The sequence below is a fragment of the Fistularia commersonii genome, chromosome 28 (genome assembly GCF_037954325.1).
Source record: "Fistularia commersonii isolate RoL2024-O1a breed Wild chromosome 28, RoL_Fcom_v1.0, whole genome shotgun sequence".
NCBI lineage: Eukaryota > Metazoa > Chordata > Actinopteri > Syngnathiformes > Fistulariidae > Fistularia > Fistularia commersonii.
Window position 1 is genome coordinate 3,945,195 of NC_141311.1, and position 19,245 is coordinate 3,964,439.

General features: G+C 44.1%; 3 protein-coding genes across 4 annotated transcripts; 1 reads left to right on the top strand and 2 right to left on the bottom strand.

Annotated features, from left to right (window-relative positions):
• Positions 1-895: 895 nt before the first annotated feature.
• LOC147217220 (RING finger protein 222) lies at positions 896-1,789 on the bottom strand. The gene has a single exon (XM_086176107.1). The coding sequence runs from the start codon at positions 1,654-1,656 to the stop codon at positions 1,027-1,029; it is 630 nt and encodes a 209-aa protein (XP_086032233.1). The 5' UTR covers positions 1,657-1,789; the 3' UTR covers positions 896-1,026.
• A 1,332-nt stretch (positions 1,790-3,121) lies between these two features.
• ndel1b (nudE neurodevelopment protein 1-like 1b) lies at positions 3,122-12,097 on the top strand. 2 transcript variants are annotated; one of them, XM_086176109.1, is made up of 9 exons: positions 3,122-3,300; positions 5,722-5,818; positions 7,654-7,807; positions 8,798-8,946; positions 9,544-9,680; positions 9,766-9,933; positions 10,017-10,108; positions 10,223-10,368; positions 10,472-12,097. In XM_086176109.1, the coding sequence occupies exons 2-9, from the start codon at positions 5,733-5,735 to the stop codon at positions 10,563-10,565; spliced, it is 1,026 nt and encodes a 341-aa protein (XP_086032235.1). In that variant the 5' UTR covers positions 3,122-3,300; positions 5,722-5,732; the 3' UTR covers positions 10,566-12,097. The 2 variants fall into 2 exon arrangements, with proteins under 2 accessions (XP_086032235.1, XP_086032236.1); XM_086176110.1 differs by having other exon boundaries at positions 3,131-3,300; positions 10,475-12,097.
• LOC147217222 (medium-chain acyl-CoA ligase ACSF2, mitochondrial-like) lies at positions 11,390-18,907 on the bottom strand. The gene is made up of 16 exons (XM_086176108.1): positions 18,668-18,907; positions 16,746-16,941; positions 16,443-16,571; positions 14,797-14,850; positions 14,497-14,615; positions 14,213-14,375; positions 14,033-14,128; positions 13,804-13,955; positions 13,632-13,723; positions 13,475-13,551; positions 13,272-13,379; positions 13,053-13,204; positions 12,778-12,919; positions 12,479-12,589; positions 12,321-12,389; positions 11,390-12,228 (listed from the first exon to the last, which is right to left on the bottom strand). The coding sequence occupies exons 1-16, from the start codon at positions 18,790-18,792 to the stop codon at positions 12,178-12,180; spliced, it is 1,836 nt and encodes a 611-aa protein (XP_086032234.1). The 5' UTR covers positions 18,793-18,907; the 3' UTR covers positions 11,390-12,177.
• Positions 18,908-19,245: the final 338 nt, after the last annotated feature.

The following is a 19,245-nucleotide window of genomic DNA, read 5'->3' on the forward strand; positions in this document are numbered from 1 at the left end:
ACGGAGGCTCGGTCTGCAGGCGTGACCCCGCGCTGTCAAACGCACTGTCGATCGCAAGATCTGCTCAAGAAGAACCGGCGATGTCTCTTTTATGTCTAAATGGCACCACGTCTTAATCGGGGTTCTTAAAATTTTAGGGGGTAATCTAACACTCTAGTTTCATGGTGTATCCTCTTACAGCATTTGGCTACGCACAGCTCATCCTGCAAGACAATCTCTTTTAGAGGCCACATTAATTATTCCTCACTGGCTGTTTCAAGTGTGGCTCTGTTTCCAGGGTCTACTTTGTCAGCGATATATAAAAAAGATCTCACCAGAATGTTATGAGAGAAAGTCCAAATTTCCTGTAAATGTCCTATTTCTTTTCATCGTCTCCTCTTAAATAAGAGCAGGTCTGTGATTGGAATTGACTCGTTTGCACAACGATGTTCTTATTCTCTTCCCTCAATAGTTTGGACTCAACTGCCAAAATGTAACCCCAACATTTCTCTTCAAGAGATGTAGACTTGATGCTGCAACAGAAGTTTATAGCCCTGGACCAGGATTATTGTCTGCAACCTAGAAACCACGGACAACAAAAATCCTAACAATGAAAGGCACAACTCCAACACCCCTGGCTTGTGTCAAATGTTTGTATAGAGAGTTGTTTTTTTTTCCTCCACGCCCTGGAAAAACGTGTTTTAATGACTGATCTGTGACTTTAAATGAAATATCCACCTTATGAACACTTTCAGCAACTTTTGAGGTGCTTTTACATTTTACTCATGCATTTCCTCTCGTACAACAAGTCAGGCATGTCACAGTCTGGAATGCAAAACAACAGTTTGTTAGGAGCTGGTGCTAATCTTTACTCGGGTTACCAGGCAATGCAAAAGAGCAGAGGACTCCATATTTTAAAATATTATTCCAAACTGGGGTATACATGGAAACAATTGAAGGATAAAGTTGTGATGGATTTTTTTTTTTTCTTCTTCTAAACTCACTTGAATGTCCTCTAATGGCACTAAATATGATGTTTGCAGGTGATTAAGCCAATAAAATCCAGGGCAGAGTTGCAGCCACCAGTGCCATGGCAGTGAAAATAGTCAGTAATATGAAGAGGCACCGCGCCATCGTGCAGACCCTGCGCCTTCTCCTGCGCTGGGGTTGGACAGTCATCACCACGCTGAGCGCATCATCCTCCCTCATGGGTCGCCCCTGGGGGCTGATGATGAAGATCTGACACGCACTGTAACTCGGTCGGATCAACCTCTTCCGAAAGAATCGTTCGGAAATCCCCCGAAAGCAGTGAGCGATCCAGGGCGCGTCCGTCGGCGGCGGCGGCGGCGGCAGCGGCGCGGCCCCGGAGTCTCGCCGCGCGTTGTGCAGCTGCAGCGGAAGAGGGAGCGGGATCTCCAGCGTCTGGTGGCCCCCGGCTGGATCCTTATCCGCGGCCAGGGACACAAGCGCTTCCTTCTGCTTCTGGATGAATGTGAGGTGTCTGCACACGGGGCAGATGATGGAGTCCCTGATGTTGCCATCGCTGCTGACCAGCGTTTTGACCAAACAGTCGTGGCAGAAAACGTGTCCACAGCTCAGGGTCCTTTCGGTGCCCAAAAGGGACTCGTAGCACACCGGGCACTCACCTGCGTCCTCCTGGTCCCTGTAGGACGCCATCAACGGGACCAGATATCCAAAAGACACCAAAAGGAGAACGAAGACACCGAGTTTGAGGGGGTTTGGAAACTTGTCAGACCGACTTTGTGCGCTGCGAGTGAAGTGGGTGGAGAAAATGGGTTTGCCACCTGGGGCCGCGGTCTCTGCGGGACTAGTTTGTCTTCAGGTGAACCAGCCGGTTCGCCGTCAATGGGCGAATTGATTTATTTTTCTTTTCTTTTTTTTTTGCAATGCAACATCTCAAAGGATTACACTGCAGGGGTGCCTGTTGTTGTTTTCTCTCTCCTTATAAACTGGATAACGTTATCGAAGTTGCTGTTGCACAACACGCACCTTGTAAAGTATTCAATGCAAGAAAATGCAATGCTTGAGAGTACGCTTGCTCAAGTACTGTACTTCAACGGTACTTTCTACTATCCCATTTCATTCCCAAGGGCAGCACTTTGCACTTCCTCTTCCATCAGATTTGTCTCACAGCTGTATTCAGTTGTTGTTGAATCCCTTCATTGTCCAGAGGAAAATACTGTCAGTGCAACAACTCATTTGGTAATAATAAACCCAGGATCCTTTATACATTGAGAAAATCCCCCAACTTCTGAGACCATGAATTTTCCAAAGACCATCTTGTGTTCGCTGTAAAATGTCAGGTTGTTTACCATGAATTGTTGACGTTTTAGAGACGAACAGACCTCACGGGGCAAGGAAGCAGCAAGCGTGCTTTAATGGCCTTATAAATAAAACAAACCCGGAGTTCTTAATAGTATTAAAATACATTCTCAATAAGCTTTGCCTGAAAACTGCATCACAGGCCTGAAGGTTAACTTTCACTGTTCAGCTGCATTTCTTTGCATATTTGTACACTCAGATATCGATATTTATTTGCCTGTAAATGCATATTTCACTGCCGTGACATTTTTCTCTTTGCACCTACAACCCACGCCTGCCCTGCTATTTAACTTTCACTGCCATATAACTGCACCGCCACCAATCTGCTGCTGTTCACTGTTGTAAATACATACCATATATCTATCTCTTGCACCTTACCAACCTGCACTTTAGTGTAATTTATATCTGGACTCTGCAGGCTGATGCCTATGCAAATGAAATATCGCTCTGCCTACACCTGTGCCACGTACAGAAGAACACAAGGTCTGATAAAAAGATAGTGCAGTGCAAGGCAATGTTGCTTGCAATACCTGAGCATATTTGCTGTTTAGCCGGTGCACTAGTGAGACAATAAATGACCATCTGATACAGATTTTGCTGACTGGAGGTTTAAGTAACACTTGTATTCAGTGGTATTTGCGTGCCATCTTGCGGCTAATACGGTCCAAATATTTAGCACACAAACCTGCGGCTAAATGGGAGGCGTGTCTGTTTACAGCAAATCTATTTATGTCATGGCCACGCCCACTCATGACGTACGTGTCCTGACGTCAGCACGTACGTCTCGCTCGAGATTTACGTTGGTTCCGGGAGACGCGTTGGCAATTTCCTAAACACAGCAGGACATCTGTGGACTCCCGAGGCCGGAGGAAGAGCCGTGTATTTCCGTGTGGCGTGTGTGTGTTTGTGTTTGAGAGACGGTCGTGGAGCAGCTGCCGAAACGGAAAAACGGTTTTGAGATTCGTTTGACATGAGAAGGTGAGAATATGAACCGGTGGTATGTTGAGTTTACCGGTGTGAATGTCCGCCGGGAGCCTTCGTGCTCCTTTGTGATTCTCGACCTCGGCGCTTCGAGATGCTTCGGCTTTGATTTGTCATCCGATGCCACTCCTTGCTAGCTAAACTTCACATTTCCAACTTCTTTCTACCCAGAATAGATCCGACCCAGCCGTTTTCGGTGAACCCGAGCCGTGTGTCCTGTTTCCCCGACCAGTATCATGTATCGACACATGGCTAGCTGCGTCTAGATCAACCACTTGCCTGAAGAACACCCTCACTAAATGCCTGCTTTTACTTTTGTAAAGTCATGGCAGCCTCAGACCTCGTTGTCATCGGTTATATATTGATGTTACTACTTATATGAACTGGATACACGATTTAGTAGGTTATTAGCCAACAGACATTTGTCCTGTGAAGGCTGCTTTTTTTGTCGTTTACTTTCATTACTTTACACCTCAATCACATTAGCTGGATTTAGTTTCCCATGCTATGTCACAGCGGCCCAAGCAAAGGGTCTCACTGCCACCACACCCTTTTGCCATAATGTGGTTCATATTGAAGTAAAGGAATGAACGCCTCTTGGAAATAATGACAACAGGATATCTGGAATCCCTGTCACCCTCCTGACTGTCCCTGGCATACAAATGCGACTGTGTCTGTGTCAGCAGTTCTTGAAAGTTGCAAAAGAGGATACAGAAGGACTGATGTGGCGACGATATCTGTCATCACTTCTTCTTAAAAACTTCAGACGCCTCCAGATAGGGAAGTGTTACTATCAGCACGGCTTCTCGTCATGAGCCCAGCCCGTCCAGGTGTTTTTGAAGAACTCCAAAAGGCCGAGGTATCTTACAGACATCTCTGAATGATGCTGCAGAAAAAGCAGAGATGCATTTGTGTTTGTCCCGGCTGACTCCTGGTTCGTGGCTTGTTTTGATGTATTCAAACACGTCTCTCATTCATGCTCACTATGTATGAAGAGATATATTAAGCCTGTCTATAAACAATCACTGTGTCTTCACCGACTGATTAATGCTGTCCCAGAGTATTGTTTCTTTTTTTAATTCGTTGATCTGGATCACCATGGAAACAACAGTTCAAGGGTAGAGTATGAAGGTGCAGCGTATGGATCAGCAGCTAAATCTGTGCTGGCAGCCCTGGACATTATACAACCTCAGGCTCCAGAGTCAGTGCTGGGGGGGAATTTGTATTTCCTCAAGGAGACAGTTTGACTTGTAAGAAGTTGGAAAGAATGACAAAAACTTAATAGTGGGGAAGATGCAATTCCATCTGATGCAGACTGCTGTGTCATTTCATTGAAGGCGAAGAAAGAGGAAATGTTCCACCTAGAGAATCAGATCTCAGCGTCACTGCACATAGACGGCTGCTTTTTTGCAACAGTAGCTGGAAATTGAAATTAATGCAGAAAAAAAGAGAAATGTTGTTGTTGCTTTGTTGTTCTTCTCAAGATATTTCTGAAAAGTTCTCAGAGTAGAAACTGGATGTGTATTTGTCTCCACCCTTATGGTATTCTGACCTCTGTGTCCCTCATAGTTTCCAGAGTGGTGTGCCGACACGTGAGAGCCATAGTGGATAAATTGTTGATGACGGCATCTTTGAGGAATGTTTGGAGGGAGAATCGGGCGGTCCTGCCTTTGCCTCTAGAGCACTCTGTCTAGACCATTATCGCCATGGCAAGGAAAAGAAATGAGCCTTTCTAACTTAACATCATACTCAAACTAAAGTTCTTTAGCAGACAAAAATGTTTCATAGGAGTTTTTCTATCTCCCCTGGTTTTCCTGGTTTTCAAATGCTTGAATTTTTGATGCATTTGTCACTAAAGCCCTTGGTGTAATGGGCCGTCTCTGTATCCCAAACACAGAACATGCAAAGCAACCCTTTTGCAATGTTTTGAACTATTTCCTGAAACACATCCAAGCATTTCTGTGAAACGCAGTTTAAAAGCACTCCAGAAGCGGAGCAGCTGCCTGCTAAATTGTTGATACCGCAGACAGAGGGGGGAAAAAAACATGGAGCCCCCTGTGAAAACTTTGTAGGCTGCGGCTCTGATCGGCGCGGCGTCAGCCATCAACATGGAGTGGCAATAATGAATCTGTCATGTTTACGTCACACGAGTAGAGCTGTTAGCAGGTTAGAGGAGGAGGCCCACTTTTCCAGGCCACTGGGCACACATCATGGAGGACATTGTCAGTCTTGGAAAGACATCTGAACACCAGGGTTATTTTTCTCATTAAAACTTGCGTATTCAGTCAGCCGGCCATTCATGAGTAACTGAGAATGACATGATTTTAGGGGGTTTTAAACGCTCAAATTCAAGTTCCATGTAAAACCTCAAGCTACCGGAATTCATCATCATAACTACCACTTCATTTTAATCCTCAGGGTACCTTGACATGGAAACAGAGATGATTCCCAAATTTTCGTCAAAGGATGAAGAAGTTGACTACTGGAAGTCCCAAGCCCTGAAATATAAGAAAAGGTACGATTTATTCTTTTGTATTGGGGTAATATCAACGTGACTTTGTCTGTTTGTCCAGCCTGCAGGGCATGACCTCTCAATGCGTGTTTATCCAAACACTTTGATTATAGACTAGGTATTCTGAATCGTTCATGCCTTTTCGCTTGTGGGGAAAATATCTGCCGACGAAGCTCTTTCTTGGAAATTGGTTATGTAACAGCGTGTCATAGTTTATTTTGTAATCTGCCCGCATAAGAACTTTGAACTGAGTTAGATCCACTGAATCAGAGTCATAGATTGGCCCAGTAATAATGTCCTAGAAAACCTCCAGACCCTCAAAAGCATTGAGTTATATTTTAACCAAAGTTCTAGTCGGCCACTTCTTATATAAGAGACCAAAGCTAATTTGGTGAAAATGTGGTTTTGACCAAATTTTTGGGGGGATATTTGTGGGTATGTCTGGTTTCAGCATTGAAATATGGTCTCTTTTCTGTTCTGCCATCCAAAGCTCATTACAGATAAGTTTTATTTTTTGCAGTTCCAGCAAACGGTGGCTTATTCACCAGGAAATGACCAAATCTTTAACTTCTTTAGAGACCTCAATCGATGGTGGGGTAGACAACATTAGTAAGTTGGTGAACTACTGAAAGCCTGTCTGTATTTTGTATTTATGAAGCCGGGGCCCTTGAAGTCTCTTAAAGGTGGCTTTGCAAGATTTTCCTGCTGTGGGCACTACACTGGAACAAAATGAGACCACGGAGACATATTTCCTGTTGTATCTCCGTAAGCTGTGGATTGCCTCACACGTGTTGGTGTATGTAATATCCCTGGAGCAGTGAATGAATCACAGTCAAAGCTGGGAGACTTGGTTTTTATTGGATATTATCCCTGCAGCCTGATATTTGTAAACATGACTTTTCCCTCAGTTTCTTTTTTTGTTTTTTATTTATTTCTGACACTTTGCCCCTATGATGCTCATCAAATGAAAAGCACATGGATTTCCCAGATTTTACAAAAAAAATCACAGTATCCGCTGGTCATGTTCAAGCTTTGATGGCTGCCATGGTGAGAAACAACTGTGACAGATGGGGTTGTATGCCCACTGTGCTGATGAGGTGGTTTTTGTTGCGCTGGTATGTGTGGAACGACTCGACCACAACAACTGATTCATAGATTCCAGAGCGGCTGTGTAGCAAATTACCTAGCAAAAGTCAGCTGATCATGAAACCATATTAACTGTAGTAATGTGTGTGCGAACCACTGAGTTTATTGAAAAAAAAAAAAAAGGTTTGCATTAAGAGTCCATAGTACCACTACTGCTTTGGATCACTCAGATCTGCCCACACTCACCTGAACACCTTTGAAAAGTAAAATGAAAAGCCTATGCCCTCAGCAATGTATACGTTCATCATTTTCTCATCCTGTTTCTGTGCCCTCTCATTCTCCGTCCACCCCTAACCTTTTATCTTTTTCACAGCAAAAGACATTTGTCAGCAGGACTGTTATTTTGTTTTATTTATTTTCCCCGAGCCACCTACAGTCATAGTTCAGCTGTCTCCTCAGAGCCATATATTTAGAATGCTTAACCTGACAGTACTGAGCTGCACACTATTTCCTGTTTGGCAGAGGCAGGACAGAAGGTCAAAAATCTCACCGGCCCTTCATGCAGGTTTATTTCTGGCCGGTGAAGACAAAGCTGCCAGAACAAGCCTGAGCCTGGCGCCGCTCGCAGAACAATAGGCAGTTTCTAGAGCCCTGCGGTCATTCAGTTAATCAACTCCACACGGCTGAATGATGGGACAGTAGAGATGCTGCCATGTAATCAACAGTGATTGTGTTTGCTTCTTTCCGCCCAGCTGCCACGATGCGCAGGAGGAGCTGCAGGAGTTTCAGGAAGGGAGCAGGGAGTTGGAGGCCGAGTTGGAGGCGCAGCTCGGCCAGACGGAGCACCGGCTGCGAGACCTGCAAACCGAGAACGGGAGACTGAAAAACGAGGTGGCCAACCTCAAGGTAACTGTGTCTGTTGACTTGCCGCGTCGGTTATTTTCAGACTCGGGTGTCTTGAGCTCGGCTCTGCGCTGCCAATGATGTCATTTGTAGCAACTGAGTAGGCTATCTGATCACCGTCTGATCCCGAGGACAAGGCCTGGCGCCTCGTTATACATGTGAAGTGTTAAGACCGCATGCATGATGTAATCCTTCCGCACGTCTTAGTTGTCGGGATAAAGGAGAGAAAAAATAGAAAAGCGCGAGACCAAGTCTACCACTTATTCCCAACAGGTGTGAACAGTGGCAAGAACTTCTTCACTTTGCTTGGAACGTGTGATTTTCACTTGAGCTGAATTTCAATTCGTGATTTCTGATCAGGTTTTTGCAGTATCAGGTTTAAACTGTCCACAGCACAGACATAGCTTTCTCATGTGGTCTGAGCTGCTTTGAGTGACAAGTCTTTGTTGACGCCCTGTGATCCGAGCTGCTTTCGTGGACAGAACGCATGCACAACACCACGACGTGATGAAAAGACATGAGCAGCGTTTTGACCATTTGTTTTTTTTTTTTTTGAACGTTGTCGTTTTTGATTCATTTACAGTTTATTACACAGCCCCGATCTGAGGTTTCAATGAGTTTTAGGCCCAACAATTGTACTGGACGTCAGTTTTACCAATAGTCAACCATGTCTATGTTCAGTTTGTGCCGTTGGATGCCAGCTGGACTGGATATTAAAGTGATTTAAATTGAAGTAACAAATGAGACTATAAAATGAAAATTGTATATCAACTATATTTGCCCTTTATCGCTATGGCTCCAAAAATCCACTATAAACATAACCTTACATAAATGTCATTGAAATTTTTACATTTATTTTTAATTTAGATGACTGTCATTTAGTACATGATGTATTTTTTATAGCCCATCAAATTGTCTGACACTTTGAGCCAGTGCCTTATTTATCAACATTTATTGATTTCTAAACCCGTTTTTCTTTTCTTTTTCTCTCAGGAGAAGCTGGAGCAACAATACGCCCAGAGTTACAAACAGATTTCCATGCTAGAGGATGACCTGGGCCAGACACGCAGCATCAAGGAGCAGCTCCACAAATATGTCCGGGAACTGGAGCAGGCCAACGACGACCTGGAGAGAGCCAAAAGGTCAGAGTGACTCAGTACTTTATGGGCTGTGTAACGTTTGTCCCCGGACACACAGTGTCCTCCAACATTCTTGGAATAACATTGGAGAATTTCTACGAAAAAAGCCCAGACTAACACCATACTCCGTGTCAATGCACGTGAGCTGCTCTCATGGTGATAATGAGAAGTCTGTGAAACTGATGTTTGGTTGAAACGACGTTCAGATTTTCTGTAGCCTTTTGGTGCGGCTGTAAAGGAAATGATGTTAAAGAGAGAGGGAACACCTGAGGGAAGTGTGAAGTCATGTCATGGAAGGGATGTTAAAGTGGTGTAAAGGTGTGTGATTGTGTGCACGTATGTGCTATGATTGGGCTGGAAGGCACGAATAACACGACGTACTGCACGGCAGTGACAATTAAAGCAACCGCAAACAGTTGCATGATATCTACTCAATAAGCTTAAATAGATGACACACATTTTAGTGAAAGAACCGTTCATTCACTTACTAGTGCGAATTGTGTTGCGGTTGTGAAAACAACCCACGTGTCAAACCCTTCGAACGGGGGAATCAAAAAACGACAGAAAGGTAATCGAGCTTTCCTCGACTTTTATTTGCAGGGCCACCATTGTGTCCCTTGAAGACTTCGAGGGCCGCTTGAACCAGGCCATTGAGCGGAACGCCTTCCTGGAGAGCGAACTGGACGAAAAGGAATCTCTTCTAGTATCTGTGCAGCGGCTCAAAGATGAAGCCCGAGGTATGAACGGGAACGAACTCCGTTGTCGCTCAGACCATATATCTTCAGAATAGGAGCACATCGCAGGTTTCACAATCCTCCGCAGACCTGAGGCAGGAGCTTGCAGTAAGAGAGAGAACCACAGACAGGATGTCCGCCCCCAGCTCACCCACCCTGGAAATGGACAAGACAGATTCTGCCGTGCAAGCGTCTCTATCCCTGCCAGCCACGCCTGTAGGCAAGAGCATAGAGCACCCCTTCGTCAGCTCCAAAGGTCAGGATGAAAGTTGCCCTTCTTCACACACATTGTACAGGAAATCATTTATATATACTCTAATTCCCTCCTCTGTGTTTCAGTACTGACCAACGGCTGCGGCAGCTCTTCTCTCACGCCTTCTGCCAGAATCTCTGCCCTTAATATCGTTGGCGACCTCCTCAGAAAGGTTGGGGTAGGTATTCCAGCCTTAGATTAAGCGTAAGAGGATGTAGAGCCGATGGACCGGGACAACACGTTTTTAATATTGAGGCTGAGTATATGCTTTTTGTAACCTCTCTGTGGCTAGGCCTTGGAGTCCAAACTTGCTGCATGCAGGAACTTTGCAAAAGACCAAGCTGCAAGGAAAAACTATTCCACAGACAACGCCGCGCTCACCAATGGCAATGCTACCAAGTACTCTCATTCTCTACACACCACCTACTTTGACAAAGCGTGAGTATTCGAATGATGCCGCGGGCTATATTTTTGTGTCTCCAGAGATCGATGTTCGCTGAGGATATTTTAGTTGTTTTTCTAATACTGTGCATGTATACAGCAGGACTATGAATGGACTGGACCCCAGCCCCTTGACCAGCATGGCGGCATCTAGAGGCGTGACCCCTCCAGGCCTGGTTCCTCTGAGCGTGTGAAGTGTCTTCAGGCAAAAGAAAAAAAAAAAGCCCACTACTTAAACCCCTTTTCACACAAGAACCTTGTGGAAAGCCAGAGAGGACACGTTACCGAACATGACAGTGTGTGTGAGTCTGTGTGAGGCTTGAAAGGACCTGCTCTGTGTTTGCCCGGGTGTTTGGATTTTTTTTTTTTTTTTTTTTTTTTTTGTTAACCTTGGTGTGGACAAGACGGGCTCCACTATACAAGTGATACGCTTACAGATTGCGGCTCTAAGTGCATTTGTGTGTCGGTTCACATTCATTTGTTTGTGTACCTACCGCATACTTGTGTGTGCCTAACGCTGTCCTGTTCCGTGCTCGTACGAATGCCCTTGTAAAACGTGTTGCTCTTCCGAAGCGGCACGCTTACACAAGCTCCCCTTCATCTCCAAACTACTACAATGAAAGGTCATTTTCTGACCTCGGGCTCTTCTTTTGCCTTTTTTTTTTTTTTTTCCCCTGTATTTTTTTCTCCCTTAAATTGCACAGTTAAACTCATTTCACTTTAGAATGTATTATATTTAAAAAAAAAAGGGATATGTTCATATGACCTAATTTATCTCACAGTACAATAAAATGCAGTATTTCTAGTTTGCATGGTTGCAAATGCTATGTGGGGTTGAAGAGGTTTGGCTTTGCCCCGCTTTTCAAGAATGACTGAAGTGAATGTTGATCATTCAAAGCCATGTAGCTTTAGCGCATCTTCTGCTTAATGCGGGCAACTGGTTGTAATTAGTTTGGAAATCGTTTCCATGTTAAAGATGGCTCTTTCAGCTGGTTCTGTCCCCGGGTTAAACTTGCACTTAAGCTACCAGCTGCTCACTAAATCTGCTGCAGTGGAGTGTGTCTTTTTTATGTTAAATGTATTGATCCCAGTTGTTTGTTTTTTTTGTTGTTTTTTTTTTTAATGGTATGACAGGCTGATTTACCTCATTCTGATATGTTAGCCGGTAAAAGACCCTGGTCCCATGATATTCAACGAAACAAAACGCATTGAGCTCCCACAAGGACACTCTTAAAAATGTACTTAATTGTTCCTTGTGGCCTCGGTGATTACGGTGTTTGACTCCAATGATTATTTGACTTTTGTATTTTAGCAGGTTTGAAACGGGACCTTCTGTAAACCCCCGATACCGTGCCTGAATACTCGACCAGCTAAATTTACCACCCGTCTCATTCAGGTCCCTTCTTTAGTCCGTACCTTGACATCCCGGGGATTTATTTAAAAACGCTCAGTTTTCATTGTTATTTAATAATTAACGTGTTTTGTTGGACACAGCGAGGACCTGATACTAAAGTGTGTTCTGTTGGTGTACAGCATTAATGATGGCGTTTTTTTTCCACATTTGTACATAGTGACACTTTGACATTTAAGGTCCTATTTATTTCCAAATAAGAACGGCATGTGCTGCGAGGAGTTTTATATTATGCGGTGGTTAACGCCATTGTATGATAATATGAAATAGTTTGTCAGAATTGTTTAAGTAAATAAAGATTGAAATCATAAGTAATACTTTATGGTCTGTGAGGTTTGTTGTATAAAAATCTCAAATCCGATGAGTCCGGTTGGAGCACCGACGTCCCCACGCTGTTAAAGGCCCAATTCCTTTTCCATTTCCGCCTTCAATTTGTCCTTCTTGATCTAGACAAACGAGAAGTAGCAGCCATCTCAGTTCACTCCTATTAATCGCCCATAAATCACCCCGGCTTTTTCATGCATGACAATCGTCTAACCTTTAAGGAGGAAGTCATGGGGTATTTGTCTACAAACATCACGTAGTGAGGAACCTTGAAGTGGGAAATCTAGAAGGAAAAAGAAGTCCACATGAAACCGTCCCTCTTGAGTTTGGAGGTGTTGAGCATCAAGGAGAATGTCACCCAACCGGTCTCACCTTGCCTTTGCAGAACGTCCTTATCTCCTCTGCGCTGGCGGTCTGGCCTTCCTTCAGCCTCACACAAGCGCACACTTGCTCACCAAGCCGCTCGTCTTTGACCCCGACCACCTGGGATACCACGAGAGGAATTTGACATCCCGTGTTTTTTTTATTGTGCGTCAGCAAAACAACATCTAAAGCAGCAGTTTACTAATTTATTGACCTCAAATTGAAAAAAAAAAATTATGACGTATCACTTGTTCCCCAATTTCAACTTTACGTGGGTCTGTGCTGCCTTCTAGTGGTCGGAGCTTCACCTGCACCTCCCGCACTTTGGGATGTGTAAAGATCAGCTTCTCTATCTCCGCAGGGTAGATGTTCTCCCCTCCCCGGATGAGCATATCCTTTATCCGTCCTCTGATGCTGCAGTATCCCAGGTTGTTCAGACTGGCAAGGTCACTGTGCACAGGAAAGTTTCAAACACTGCTTTTTTTAATACATAAAACAGCGTCAGTCCTTGTTCATTCAATACAACCTTGTATTTTTACTTTCAGACACACACTGAATATAAAAACTACCGGCATTGTCCTACCCAGTTCTGTACCACTGGCCTTGTGTGATAACCTCTCTGGTTTTCTCCGGTTCATTCCAGTATCCGTGCATCACACACGTCCCTCTGATCAGCAGCTCTCCCGCCGTTCCCAGAGGGAGCGTCTCCCCGGTGGCGGGGTCGACCACTTTAGCCTGCCGTAACAATACGGTAAGACCGAGTGCGCATAAAAATGAAAGGTCGGTGTGAAAAAGGACATACTTCTGTGTGGGGCATGATACAGCCGACGGTGTCTATCTTCAGCTCCTCGTTGTCTGTCGGGAATCCGCAGAATGTCAGTGGGCTGTTTTCTGTGGTTCCATAAAGTACCTGCGCGAGGAGTATACACAATGAGCGATTGTAAAAAAAAAAAAAAGCCAAAAACCCAGATTGATTCAAAAGCTCGGTGAGTCATAACCACTCACCGTTATCTCTTTCATATTAATGTTTGTTCGAAGGTTTCTCAAAATCTCAGGAGGACACGGTGCTCCTCCAATCAGCCCTGAAGCACAACCACAATGACAGGGGTGGATAAAACCCTGGAATACGACATCGAGTGATTTAGTCTTAAACTTGCCGTACCGGCGGTGGCTGACGACACGTCGTACTTGTGTAAATCTTCGTGGCCGAGCATGTCTGCGTACATCGTGGGAGTCCCATAGACAAAATTGCACCTGGAATTTTTATCGAAAAATGCAATAATGCGAGGTGTGCGGCGGAAAGGCGTTTTCTCTGCAGGCCCCTCGTATCTGACCTTTCGTTCTGAATGGCCTCAAAGTTGGCTCGGACGTCGTAAGCGGCGGCGGGGAAGACCAGGGTGATGCCGTGTACGGCCATGCTCATGGCGCCGATCACTGAGCCGAAGCAGTGGTGCAGCGGCACTGACACACACACTCGAACCTCAGGCTGATGAGAACATGTTAAACCAGCTCACCCCACGTGTTATCCTGTGTGTTTTTCTCACACACAAATAATGCGCTTACTCTCCATCTGTATCCCATCCGGAGGCCGAGGAAATAGGAATTATTGACTATGTTGTGGTGGGAAAGCGTCGCTCCCTTCGGACTCCCGGTCGTGCCCTGAAGCGGGAAACAGCGTAAGCTCATCCAAAATCTCCCTCCAATATTAACGTGGTCTTGGTCTCCCACAACGCAGATGCTCACTGATGTGAATTGAATGTTGATGGGGTCGTCGGAGGCCAGCTTGCTCTGCAGGTCGATCAGGTCTCTGTGGTGTCGACTCTTCGCCGCTTCAATCACGTCACTGACATGGAGCATCCCCGGCTGTCGGTCGTCCATCAAGATCACCATACGCAAGTCCGGCAGCCTGTCAGAGGTAAAATAACAGAAATTTCAAAATGCCGTGTTTTCGCAATACCGTCAGTCACTTTTCAAACATTGTGAGATGCAAAAAATGTTTCTGAAAATGAGAATTGCAAAAGCCATACCTGGCGCTTTTGAGCGCGCCCGGCGGTGCGGTTTCCATCTCTGGGCAGATCTCTTTCAGCATCTCACAGAAGTTTTGGGATTTAAACCGGGTCGGGCAGACCACTGCATTGCACTGGACCTAAACGTGCACGAGGCGGTGTTCACTTTCACCTTCTTTCATGGAGATTAGTGAGATTATGTTTCTATGTTAATGATTATTAGCCATCCATCATCCGCGCTTGCATACTTTTAGACATTGAAGTTCGGGGTTCAATTTATTACATGCTATGTCAACATGATGAGAGTTTCTGCAAATTCACCTTCTTCAGAGCCGTCTCCACTTCATTCACCTGGTAAGCCGGGTTCAATGACACCTGCAGGGACGGCAGTGAAAATGTAAATCTACTCCGTGTCGTAGCGTTGTTGGAGACCAGAACATGTCTGGTAATTGTGGCTTCTTCCGTTGTGTCTGTGGCAGAAGTAAATGACACCGAAACCACTTTATATTCTCTAATTCATCACCTAAAACACTCACAAAACCAACTGCATGTTATCCTTTTTTGCTATGCTTCCACAAATGGAAATTCCAATTAATAACACCATCGGGGTCAAAGGTTAAGACAGGGGTGTCAAACGTACGGCCCGTGGGCCAGTACCGGCCCACTAGGGGGTCCAATCCGGCCAATGGAATAAATCTACAAAAAAAACATAAAAATCATGAACTAATTTTTAAAAATGAAATGCAGTTTGTATATTGTCTTCTTTAGGTGCACTGTTTTCGTCAGTGTTAGCGACACGACGCAACGCTATGTGACTCAGAACTTACAGCAGATGGCAGCAGTGCAGCTTTCGGATATGTAAATAGCGTTTTTCCTTGTTGTTAGAAACGTACCTGTGAAAAGTGGACGTAGCGTGTTGGGTTTTCCAAGAAAAATTGAACACTTCTTATTTGTTCTCTGAGGTTGATAAGAAACCTGTATGCTTGATGTGGATACAGCAAGTTTCAGTGCCACTAAGAGTTTCGCCAAGGCGAAAAATACAACAAAATGCACGGAGAACTGAGAAGACAGAACTGAGGCAGAGTGTTGTTGAATGGTACTTTTCTTCATGAATATCAGGTTGTTCGTCACGTATGTTTTAAAGGAACAGCTCATTACGTATAAAGATTTTTTTATCATTTACCTGTTCACCTTTACACTAAAACGAAGGAAAAATATGGACTCAGTGTTACTTCTAGATAATTATGCTATGATTTTACTGGTCCGGCCCCCTTAACATCAAATAAGGCCGTATGTGGCCCCTGGACCAAAATGAGTTTGACACCCTAGGGTTATAATAACAATAATAACAATAATAATAATATAATTAATGTTAATGTCTTGTTTTGATGACTAGTGTCCCTTGGGGATGGATCATGCCAAAAAATCTGTTCTACCGAGCACACTGGCGTGTGAAATGTAAATGTTCAGTATCTAAATATTTTGAAAAGAAGTCCAACCATGTTTGATGTATGACAAAAATTACATTTGATTATTTCTGCCCCAGCAAATCTCAGGGTGTGTTTTCATACTTAATGGTTGAATAATACAAATTAAGACCATGTGTGTGTGCAAAATTTTCTCAAACAAAATCTGCCAAAATGGCCCGCAGTTCAGGATTTTACCTTGAATGACTGTATGTGTGTGCGCGTGTTTGTAAGCGTGTGTGTGTGTGTGTGTGTGTGTGTGTGTGTGGTGGCGGCAAAGCTACAAAACAAACAGTGGTCTTCCACAGGCTTCTAATGTCCTGCTCAGAGGCCCTGAACAGCAGGCTGATCTAATACTGCTGTCTTGGTGTTGTTGCTGGATCCTTATTCAGTTAAGGACGGGAAGTCGAGTGTGATCTTGCAGAAACAAGACATAAAGGGTTTAACCTTTTTGCTGCTAAACAAAATATTGTAATATAAGAAATATATTCTCAAACTGACCAGTATAATCCCAGCCTTGGCTGCAGCAAACTGGAACAGGATCCATTCGTACGTGTTCGGCCCCCAAACCCCCAGCCGTTCACCTTTCATCAAGCCAAGAGCGAGAAGACCCGCAGCCAACCTGTCAACCTGCAGCAAAGTGAAAATGAATCACTTGCGAGGCACTAATCCAGAGGATGTGACATCACACCGCGAAATACCTGTCAAGATGTGATGAATATCAGAACAACGCAGATTTGACATTGCAACCTTCTCATGTCTAAATTACAGGAGGCTGATTAAAGCACAGAATCCTAGACTCACATCTTGTTGAAACTCAGCAAAAGTTTTCCTAATGTTGTCTTGCAGGAATACAACAGCTTCGCGCTCGGGCCAGCGCCGGACCGTGGCATCCAGGCTCTGGGCCACTGTCAGAGGGAGCAAGGAGAGGGAGGAGGTGCCGTGGACGTAACTGCTGGTCAGGGATGGAATATGAGGAGGGCTGTCAACGTGGAGCGCCCTGCAGCAGAAGAAAAGAAACCATGCACCCGTAAGTCCATGAACTCTCGCTGCTCACAACAATAATTATAATAGCAGCAATAATAACAATTACTTTTGCAGCAATAATAGTAATAATGCAAGGCAAAACATTTCCCAGTTGAGATTGTGTTTCCTTCTGTATTTAGCTTTGTTTTGAAAGGCCATAAAAATTCCCATCACAGCCTCCAAGTCGGCTTAAAAACTAGAAACCTGACTAATATTTGAATCTAATAATACAGAATTAGGGTTTTTTGTCACGTCTACAATCTGGGATCCCGTTTCCCCGTACCATGAAATTCTTACTTCGCTGTCTGCAGTGCATCCAGATAAGCATTGATAAAGAAATAATAATCAACATATTGTTGTAACCCGATGCAACAGTGCGGGGAAATGCAACCAGTTGTATATTGAGTTAGTGCAGTTTACTCAACTTAGTTGATTAGACAATGTCTTTTTGTATTTTAGGGGGTTACAAGCTGGATTCATTATTGCGTATCGCTTTATTCTGAAAAACAAATTAGTCAGATTACTAAATTGCATTTGCCGTAATATCATGGGTTTTGTAACTGTCTCATCTTTCTATGGGAAGATATATTGTGATACAGAGGATACTAGAGCTAGCGCTAGCATGTGTTTATATAAATAATGGATCAAATGGAGCCCTGATGGTCTCGCCCTGAGCAAGGCCAACAAACACTTCAACGTGATTCATTGGATAACAAGTGGAAATCCTTGAGTTACAAGCGCTCTCTGCATTATTTATATCCATATGTGGCATCTTTGCAAATTATATACAGCATATTGTGATGAACTATCACCTTAATTACCCTGCCTTTTATCAACACTGTTGATGTGGAACTGCGGGGGGAAAAAGTGGGCTGGATGCTCTCTAGGTGAGTGTAATCATTCACATGTTGTGCAGGTTCAGTTGTCCCAGTCAATCAACATGCGAGTGTCATTCTTATCAGCGTAAATACCAATTCAACGTTAATCATGCGGCTGACACGAGCTCAGAGGACTTCTCACAGAAATATTGTTGATTAAACTGTATTAGGGATGCGATGTCATGATTTGTTAGGTCCGGTTCACAGTGAAGAGCGAGAAATTCAGCGCCCTTGATGCCGGGCCTCCGCTGAAATCAGGAAATCCAAACTATTGTCACTTATCAGATCCATCGAAAAGATTAAGCAAAGAGGTTGCACAAAATAATCGCTCTTATTTAAAGAGAGATTTTATTAAAAGAAGAGCAGTCCGGCGATTGCACATTTACGTATTTTGAAATATTCCCAGTGATGAATTTGCAATTCTTCCGAGACTACATTATGCTGTTTAAACAGAGGGTCGGGTCCGTCCCCGACGGATAAGAGATAAAAACATTCACCGGGCCAAAGCAATCAGACCCTGTTCCAGCATTAATGGACAAGAAAGACCAGAGGAAAAAGTGAGAAATGAAAACACAAAGGTAATTTTACAGAGCCGTTGTTTGAGTGCACCGAGGTGATCAGGCACTGAGAAAAACAGAGCCGAGCCAAACAGCCATTCTGAAAACCACTGACCTCATATAACAGAGGGCTGTCATGCTTATGCCTGGATACATGAGGTCAGGGGACTCTTTTTCCTCATATTTAATACTAGATTATTCTGGCCACCATTTATACATTGCTACGAACAGCAACATCTTTTGAGTACCCAAAACGGAAACTTACCGACATCTCTGGAGCCAACTCCTGCTGCATAACCTCAATGCTTTGCTCTGCAATACAGACCCAAAACTATGTGAACATGACTTTAGCCCAGTGGAAGCAATTAGCACCGCCATCAGTCTAAACATCAAAATCGGGATCAGGGGGATGTGCAATCTGTCGAGTTTGACTGTCCGCAGGATTAGAAAGGAGGCCCAGATTTGCACTCTCCTGTCTTTAAGTTTCACTTGTTTAATCTTTAACTCCCACACACTCAAGAACATGTTAACTGGCATCAATTATTAACTGATGAGGGTCTAAAAATGTAGTAGAACCAGGATTTTCTGTCAGTTGCAGCTCAACGACAGCTAAACACACACTGATACATTTTTATCTTTTGTCGGTCCAAAGAGATAAACTCAGGATTCAATTTCTAATAATTTACGTGTGCGTGTTCCTTCCTTCATCCAATTCAGTCTAATCCTCTCTTGATGGTTATATCATCCAGGTCCAGGATGAGGATTTGGTTAAAAGGGCCCCCCATAATTCGGATAAAGGTGAGTTTTCTTCTCTTGAACTTGACCATTGATCCTTCCCTTGAT

Coding starts and splice junctions, on each gene's coding strand:
- LOC147217222 (XM_086176108.1), bottom strand. CDS start 18,792: ATGTTTAGACTGATGGCGGTGCTAATTGCTTCCACTGGGCTAAAGTCA. Junction 12,390..12,478: donor GGACGTTCTGCAAAGGCAAG/GTGAGACCGGTT, acceptor TTTTCCTTCTAG/ATTTCCCACTTCAAGGTTCC. Junction 12,229..12,320: donor CCATGACTTCCTCCTTAAAG/GTTAGACGATTG, acceptor TCGTTTGTCTAG/ATCAAGAAGGACAAATTGAA.
- LOC147217220 (XM_086176107.1), bottom strand. CDS start 1,656: ATGGCGTCCTACAGGGACCAGGAGGACGCAGGTGAGTGCCCGGTGTGC.
- ndel1b (XM_086176109.1), top strand. CDS start 5,733: ATGGAAACAGAGATGATTCCCAAATTTTCGTCAAAGGATGAAGAAGTT. Junction 7,808..8,797: donor ACGAGGTGGCCAACCTCAAG/GTAACTGTGTCT, acceptor TTTTTCTCTCAG/GAGAAGCTGGAGCAACAATA. Junction 10,369..10,471: donor ACCACCTACTTTGACAAAGC/GTGAGTATTCGA, acceptor GCATGTATACAG/CAGGACTATGAATGGACTGG.